The sequence below is a fragment of the Podarcis tiliguerta genome (genome assembly GCF_965153285.1).
Source record: "Podarcis tiliguerta genome assembly, chromosome: 12".
Lineage (NCBI taxonomy): Eukaryota > Metazoa > Chordata > Lepidosauria > Squamata > Lacertidae > Podarcis > Podarcis tiliguerta.
The window spans coordinates 26,266,271-26,275,060 of NC_139545.1; the positions used below are offsets into that span (position 1 = coordinate 26,266,271).

The window sequence follows — 8,790 nt, forward strand, 5'->3', positions numbered from 1 at the left end:
ACTAAGTCTTCATTAATGACATTTTGACTTCCCCCAGAATAACCCTGAAGCAGAAATCCTAATCAATGACCTGGTTCCTGTGTCGTCAACAAGGCATGGTTTTAAACTATGGTTTAATGTGAATGTGCAGCACATTGGGGCAGAGTGCTGAAAAGTTGTCACATCACTCCTTCCCCCTTCTGCTGTGGACAGAACAAACCAGAGGCTGGCTTGTTGTATATTCCCGGCATGGGCTCATTCATGATTTTCTTTAAGCAAACTACTAGCAGTAAGCCAAGAACAAACCTTGGTTACTGCTCTAGGATTGTTTGGGGAAAACAAACAATGAAACCAAGTTCAGATAATAACATTGTACAGAAGCGCAGCAGGGTGGGGGAAGAGCTGCAGGATATTTTATACACCCTGCCAACAACATGCTCTTTCAACATTAAACCATAGTTTGTTTTAAACAATGGTCAGTGTGATGTGTAAAATTCTGTTTGCTTTTGTGAGCTACCGGGTGTTACTGTCTGCATACTCTTCCTTATATTTTACTTTACAAGGAAAAAAAGGAGGGTTGAATATTCAGGTAAAAGACACCTGGTTTTGTTTTTTTACCTGAAGGACCAGCCCCCCAGCTCTGTATAGCTACGGGCCCATGCTACCCCTTCTTAATAAACCCAATTAACCAACATCCAGGTCAAACCATTTGATCTAAATCGGAAGTTACAAAGGATTTCCCACCCTTTTGCAAGTTTGGGGGAGGTTTGAAATCCTTCTATTTGGTGTAGTGTGGTTAAAGACTGAGAAGTTAAAATTACGAAGAAACGCATAAGCTAGAAGTACCTCTTCTAAGAAAATCATTACATGCTCCATAGGTGCTCCAGACAATTCTGCAAATTTGAGAGCTTCATTGCAGTTTTCTGCTCCAACGCAGTCTGTGTTCTTCATAATACAAACAGTTTTGAGTTTCACGCCTCTGGGTATCTAAACCAGAAAGATATGTTACAATTCTCAAGTGAATGAATTGTGACCATATGTACTCATTTCATTTGATAATTTATTTAATGTTGTGGGGGGGGGGGTTGGGGGTAAGGGTAGGCTGTATGCCAAGTCCCTTTGCATTCCTGGATGCAACAAGAATCCAATTGCTGGAATAGCCAGACAAGTTTCTTGGTAATGGGTCATTAAAGTAACAAAGAAAGTGGTTCTGTGCCAGACTACAAATGAGTGGGGGGTCCCTCCCTCACCTCACTGACCTCACTGGTAGTTAGAAAGACAAAAGCCTGAATTGAGGTGTGTGAGCTAGAACCAGAAGCAGGAAGCAGGCTGGGCAGCTGAGAGCCAGAACCATGCATGATTTCTGCTGGAATCCAAGGCTGTAGCTATGGGAGAAGCAAGACCTTATTGGGATGTTAATGCCGTGAACCCCTCCATCATAGGCTTGTGCTGCATATATGTGCAAATAAACCATACGTCATATGAAGACACTACAGTCTTCGCTGACCACTGTCCTTTCTGAGGAAACTGAACTCTGGGCAAGCTCCTGGAACCACTGGAATCTTGCACTGCTTGGAGATTGTAGGGTGGCATGCAACACTACAACTGTGCCAATCTGTGAATTAAGATTAGGAACCATGATTAAGATAAACAACCATGCTCCATGCAAACCAGACCAGAGTGGAATAGCTCTTCAACACAATAGGTTTGGTCCATAATATTGCAACTACAGAGGATTACCATAACGCAGTACCAGGACTGCCAAGATTCATGCTCACATGTTGCAACATTCCATAAACAATTTTGGAAACTATGGGGCACAAGTTTTCCAGGACAGCTGCGATGTATCCCAAACAAAAAAAAGCCCTTTGATGACTGGAATGATGTGCACACTTGCACGATGTACAGAAGATTCAACAAGTGAATTAATGGTTGTATATCCTGCTGTGGTGCTTATATGCTTCTGGATTGGAGCTTCCACTCTGTGTGTATGTGTGTTTTATTTGTGTGTGTGTGTGTATAGGGCTGCTAGATTCCCTGTCTCCCTAGTCACAGCCTTGCTGCTCTACTGAAGAAGAATCTATGTATGGAAACTTATTCCTTGTCATTTATTTCCCTACAATGCAGCATTATGGAGGCAATTTATACCGAAGTATACCAACACTAATAACCTTGATGTTAGATTAATAAATTTGAAAAATAAAGTAAACTTTTAGGATTGCCATATTTTGAAGAGCAAAAAAGAAAACATTTGCCGACTTTTAACTATGGATCTCTATGACGACTTGTTTTACATACCCATGAAAAAGACGGTGTGTCCTGGAAAAAGAGGACATATGGCAACCCTAATTAGTAAACTCCTTTTTAATCTGGATACCTTTTTTAATTAGGGTTGATCCAGATTTATTACATATTGCTGAGAGCATGAAGCATACTTCAAAATTATTAGCTACTGTAGTGGGTTGCTTTGATTTTTGTTCTATTTGTGCAATGCAATGGTTTTAAAATACCGTATTTTTCGCTCTATAAGACGCACCAGACGACAAGACGCACCTAGTTTTTGGACGAGGAAAACAAGAAAAAAAATATTCTGAATCTCAGAAGCCAGAACAGCAAGAGGGATCGTTGCGCAGTGAAAGCAGCAATCCCTCTTGCTGTTCTGGCTTCTGGGATAGCTGCGCAGCCTGCATTCGCTCCATAAAACGCACACACATTTCCCCTTACTTTTTAGGAGGGGAAAAGTGAGTCTTATAGAGCAAAAAATACGGTAATTGTCTTATAATGAAATTCGGAACTTTTAACTCTAGTTGCAACATACTGATACGAGTTGTATCTCGTTTTGTTTGGCCTTCCCCACCTAAATTTATAAAGTAAGTGTGTTGTTATGAAGATCAAATCTGAAGTAAAAAGTAAACCAAGAACAAAAGAGAATTCCAGATAATCAGACCATGAACCTTCTCATCACAGACACAGCAGTAGGAAAGAAGTACAGTGGTACCTCGGGTTAAGTACTTCATTCGTTCCGGAGGTCCGTTCTTAACCTGAAACTCTTCTTAACCTGAAGCACCACTTTAGCTAATGGGGCCTCCCGCTGCTGCTGCGCCGCCGGAGCATGATTTCTGTTCTCATCCTGAAGCAAAGTACTTAACCCAAGGTACTATTTCTGGGTTAATGGAGTCCGTAACCTGAAGCATATGTAACCTGAGGTACCACTGTATTAGACTTCACTTCCCCTCCCCTATGAACTGGTATCATAACTCAGCAGTTACATCACAATCCAAGTTGCAATCTTACCTCATGTAAAGTCAAGGTGAGATAATTTAGCATAACCACCCCAAGTTAACAGCTTGTGATAAACAAGTTGTGAAAAGCTTTTGAAAGCTGTGAATCACATGGAAACAATTACCAATACAAATCTTTCTGAAATTCAGTTTCTAAGCAAATTAACAAGTGTTACATACAATACACAATAGCGTTTTTTTGCTACAGCAGAGAATGTCTCTCAAATAAGTAAACATGCTCTTCAGCAAACAGGAAGAAAATGCACCTACATTGTTTACATTACAGATTCAGAAACAATGGCCACACTTACTGGCATTTGTTTGAGTTTGTAACCTGTAACATTGCTCAGGCTTTTGGTGAGTTACAATTACAGAAACAACACAATCAAACTTTAGTTCGCAACAGATAAATCAGACTTGCATATTAATAAATAAAAAACCAGCTCAGGCACAAAGGTCTTGCAACATTTTCCAAAAAGAGCTTAGACTTTGGCTTTAGCAGGTCTCAAAGGAAAGGTGTTCTATATTTTGGGGCAACCAGACAGGATTACAGCACTGAACATGTTTCAAACAGGATATGTGAGATGAGGTTCTATCATGAATTACCTGTGCACCTTTTATAACCAAATGGAAATATATTGACAGACCAGTGGTACATAGCTCTAGTCTAGGGATTAGTGTTAAATAATGCAAACTCATTCTGAAGTAAGAACTATGAATTAGAAACTTCTCACGAACAGTCCCCACAACTAAACCAAGCAATTTTCTTCATTATGTATGAATGCTGTAAAGAAAACAAACAGGTTGCAGGTGGGTACAGCCCACAGGTGGGCCCACAATAGCCAGCAATATTTTTTGTCACTGGAGGTTGGGTGGGATAGAATAATAAAATCACAGAAGCATACATTTGGAAGGGACCTAGTCCAACCTCCTGCAATGCAGGAATCTTTTTTGGCCAACATAGGGCTTAAACCCACAGCCCTGAGATTAAGAGTCTCATGCTCTACTGACTGAGCTGAGCAGCCCCCCCCCCCCCCATTATGAAAATGACAACAGTCCACTGTGGACTATGGTCATGTTCAACCCAATTCACAAGAAAGTGACTGTATACACGGGTACAATCACATAGAGAACTTGTGTATAAGCAATCTGAAGTTATAGTCCTATAGCGCAAGCATATCAACATAAAAAAAATAATCTTACGAGATGTGTACATAGTAGAACATCAGGTCTGTGTACAGACATACCTGACTGACCACCTTTTCCCAACACCTGATGAGTTTTGGAGTTAACATCTTCTAGAATGGCTCCATGGGAGTCAAGGCCCCTTCAGCTCCCCCAGTAAAATATTGGAGGGGTCCACACCCCTTAAAGTTGATGGGCATTGGCATTCAGATGGTGTGTGTGCCCCACGACATGTGATCTATTATGTGGGGTGGGACTTACCTGCCCCCCAATATTTCGTTCAAGTTGGCACCCCAGGGTGGCTTCTAGATTTGGAAGTGCATACGCAAAACACATCCACATGGCTGGGTGTTGACGGAGCCCAAGGAAGCGAAGGAGAAAACAACCCACTTGGCGCACTGCAAGCTTACAGAACGGCGCCCCTGTTCTGGAAACCCCACCCAAACACCTCCATTATTTACCTTCGTCCCAGCTGCCAGCCCTCCTGCCAGAGGGAGCCAGAAAGCCAGCAAAGTGAGGCGGCTGTTCTCCAGAAAGTCCTCCAGGAGCTTCTGGTTCTCTTCCTCCGCCAGGAACTGGCTCCATTTGTCGTCTTTCAGCCTCAGCAAGTGCGCCACACGCCGCCCCACGAACTGGGCCCTCGCGTCCTCCGCGAAACTTTTCTCCTGCGCCGTCTCGTCCTCGTCCTCCTCCATCTCCAGCCCGGCGTCCACAGAGGAGGAGACGGCGGCGCTGCAGCAACTGGGGCACTTCGCTGGCAATGCTCTCCCTCACGGCTGCGCGCCTTCCCCAACTTCTCGACGCGAAGCTGGATGCCTTTCCTCGCCTTCCCCGCGCAGTTCTGGAGCGCCCGCTAATTAGCGCGCGGGCAGCTCACCTGCTGCTGCTGCCGCTGTTCCTCGCGCTCATTGCCGGCCCCGGAGTTGCTCCCCACGCCCCCACCAGCGTCCGGTTCAACTCGCTGCTCTGTCTGCTCCAATCAGCGGCGGCGTCCCGTTGCCCTGGGGACGAGCGAAAAAAGTCACGGCCGGGCCACCCACAAGCCGCTCCTCAAGGGAAACAAATCACGGCCCTGGCCAATTAGGGCCACGGCTTGCCAGGAAGGAACCATCAGCCGCTGCGACGCCGGGGGTGGGAAGGGTGGAATGGAGGGGGCAACGGAGAAGCTAAGGGTTGGCGAAGGTTTTTAAATGCGTCACGCGGATGTGTAGCGACACACCTCCAGGGGGTCTCTGCCCCCGCGCGCGGAAGAGCGGCAGGTCCTCCCCAGGAGCAAATGGACTGGCTCGCTCCAAGGCAGCAAAACTAGCCGCTCGATAAAATGCATGGATTTTTATAGAGTTTCCAAACGGTGTTTTCATTTGGGCAAGGGCGGGTGCTGCTATCGAAGTGCTTCTGGGCAGGTGTTCGCAGAAGCCCAACTTGCAGCGAATGGCTTCAGTTTCTCATAGTTTTGAAATGGCGAAGTAGGCAAGCTGCAGATTCACGAAGAATATTAGGGAAGTGCGCCCAAAACTGGCCAGTGGTTTGTTTGTTCCCTTCCCTGTTACCGTTTTTTAGACCACTAGGAAGGAAATTAAACTTTTGTTTTCAAGGGCTGAAAAAAAATGTGCGAACCTCTTGGGCTTACTGATCAGAAGGTCAGCGGTTCAAATCGGCTTGACTGGGTGAGCTCCTGTTGCTCTGTCCCAGCTCCTGCCAACCTAGCAGTTCAAAAGCACACCAGTGCAAATAGATAAATAGGTACCGCTCCGGCGGGAAGGTAAACGGCATTTCCGTGCGCTCTGGCTGCCATCATGGTGTCCCATTGCATCAGAAGCGGTTTAGTCATGCTGGTCACATGACCCAGAAAGCTGCCTGTGGACAAATGCTGGCTCCCCCATCCTGAAAGCGAAATGAGTGCCACAACCCCATAGTCACCTTTGATTGGACTTAACCATCCAGGGGTCCTTTACCTTTTTACCTTTATAATATCAGTAATATTATTACAAAAATCTTCAGGAGCTAGATGTGCTGTGATTCTTGTGTGACATTGTGCCATGGACTGGTTGGGCGCAGAGGACTAGTGGGAGGTACCAGCTGGCGAACCACCAAGGGGAAAATGCTCAGAGCCTAGGGAGTGGTGTTAGGACCATGATTAGTGGCCACAGGGAGAAGACTGGAAGGACAAGGTGTCAGATCAGGAATAGGCAAACTCAGCCCTCCAGATGTTTTGAGACTACAATTCCCATCATCCCTGACCACTGGTCCTGTTAGCTAGGAATGATGGGAGTTGTAGTCCCAAAACATCTGGAGGGCCGAATTTGCCTATGCCTGTGTCAGATGCTGAGGATGTAACAGGGCTAAGTGAGGAAGGGGAGTCTGTGGCAGAGAGAAATCCAGAAGCAGAGATGGAAGCAGAAGAGGGTGGCCAAGAGGCAGAGATGAGTCAGCTAGTGAAGAGACATGAGTGTCTCCTGTTGCAACAAAATCTTCACCCCACTTGTCTCCCAGAATGGGAAGAGGCATGAAAAGGGCAGAGGAGAGATTGGCAGCGTGCAGACACAGTCTTCCATTGCTTGGGGGGAAAACCTGGAGAGGAGCAAACTTAGGCAGTTGTGGGGAGGCAGGGATCTTCAGTCTCAGAACTGCTTCATGGGGGGCAAGACCTACTGGAGATGGGTTGTTGCGCTCATTAGGCCTGACACTTCTTTGCAGATTGTGTTTTTGCTAATTGTTAACTCTAACTTTGCACAGTGTGATTTACTGCTGGCTCGCTCCTGACACACTAGCAAGTTAGTCGTAACTTCATCTCCCTCTAGGAAGGCTTGCCCATATTTGTCCACTAAGCAGATAGTGATAAACGGCTTCTGAAACTGAGTGAAGCTTCAAAAGCAGCTTGTGATGTGGAATAGGAGTGAAGTGGATTGTCTGCTGTTTAAAGACAGTCATTTAATTGAGTTATTAGAAGCAGCCTTCATAGATTTTTGAATCCCAGTATTTATTGTTGCTAGTTTTCTTTGGAAAAGGAAACAGGGGCTGTCTTAACAGCCTGGATCCCACATATGTTGCTGTTTTGATTCACTGGGTCAAAAGTGACCTAAAGTGACTTACATTAAAACACATTAGGACAAATACAACCAATAAAAGCCTGAAAATGCTTCTATAAAATTAAAGATGGGTGTTAACAGATTTCACAATATTAAAAGAGGCCACAAGTTCCTGAAACCTTTCAAATTAAAAGCCAAAAGCCTGGATAAACAGGATAGTATTTGCCTGGCACCTAAAAATAAAGGTGGCAGCGGGAATGTCTTCCTAGGGAGAGAATTCCACAGAGGCACCACTGAAAAGGTCTATTCTCGTACGGCCACCCTCTTTGTTGTCTGTGGATGGGTCACATGAAGAAGAGCCTCAGCCGCATATGGCTTTATAGATCCAAACCGGCACTTTGAATTAAGCCTGGAAACTAATTGGTAGCCAGTGCAGTTGTGCCACATTCTGCACCAGCTGCAGTTTCTGAATTGTCTTAAAGGGCAGCACACTGCAGTAGTCCAGCCTAGAGGTTATAAGGGCAAAGACAAGTTACAGTGATGCCTCGCAAGACGAAAAGAATCCGTTCCGCGAGTCTCTTCGTCTAGCGGTTTTTTCGTCTTGCGAAGCAACCCTATTAGCGGATTAGCGCTATTAGTGGTTTAGCGGCTATTAGCGGCTATTAAAGGCTTAAGGGATTAGCGGATTAGCTGCTAAAAGGCTATTAGCAGCTTAGTGCCTTAGAAAAAGGGGGTGGGGAGCGGAAAAAAAACCCCAGGAATCGCAAGACATTTTCGTCTTGCAAAGCAAGCCCATAGAGAAATTCGTCCTGTGAAGCACCTCCAAAATGGAAAACCCTTTCGTCTAGCGGGTTTTCCGTCTTGCGAGGCATTCGTCTTGCGGGGCACCACTGTAGTTGCCTCTGTCCAGAAAGTGACACAGTTGGAACCACTGTCAAAGCTGCTGGAAGGCACTTGGTGCCACTGTGGCCACTTGAGCCTCAAGCCAACAGTACAGTGGTACCTCTGGTTACATAGGCTTCAGGTTACAGACTCCGCTAACCCAGAAGTAGTGCTTCAGGTTAAGAACTTTGCTTCAGGATGAGAACAGAAATCGTGCTTCAGCGGCGCGGCGGCAGCAGGAGGCCCCATTAGCTAAAGTGGTGCTTCAGGTTAAGAACAGTTTCAGGTTAAGTACAGACCTCCGGAATGAATTAAGTACTTAACCCGAGGTACCACTGTAATGGATCTAGAAGTACCCTAAAACTATGACATATCTGCTCCTTCAGAGGGAGTGCAATTCCATCCAGAGCAGGCCACATCACATCCACTCCCTA

At 45.6% G+C, this 8,790-nt stretch overlaps 1 protein-coding gene across 1 annotated transcript in view; it reads right to left on the reverse strand.

Moving 5' to 3' along the window:
• DNAH11 (dynein axonemal heavy chain 11) overlaps window positions 1-5,759 on the reverse strand; it is a 141,819-nt gene extending 136,060 nt beyond the window's left edge. Inside the window, exons 1-2 of the mRNA XM_083405297.1 lie at window positions 4,907-5,759; window positions 826-966 (exon numbers count right to left, since the gene is read on the reverse strand). Coding sequence (XP_083261423.1) covers window positions 826-966; window positions 4,907-5,140 — 375 coding nt within the window. The 5' untranslated portion in view covers window positions 5,141-5,759. The remainder of the gene's footprint in view (window positions 1-825; window positions 967-4,906) is intronic.
• Between the last annotated feature and the right edge of the window lie 3,031 nt (window positions 5,760-8,790).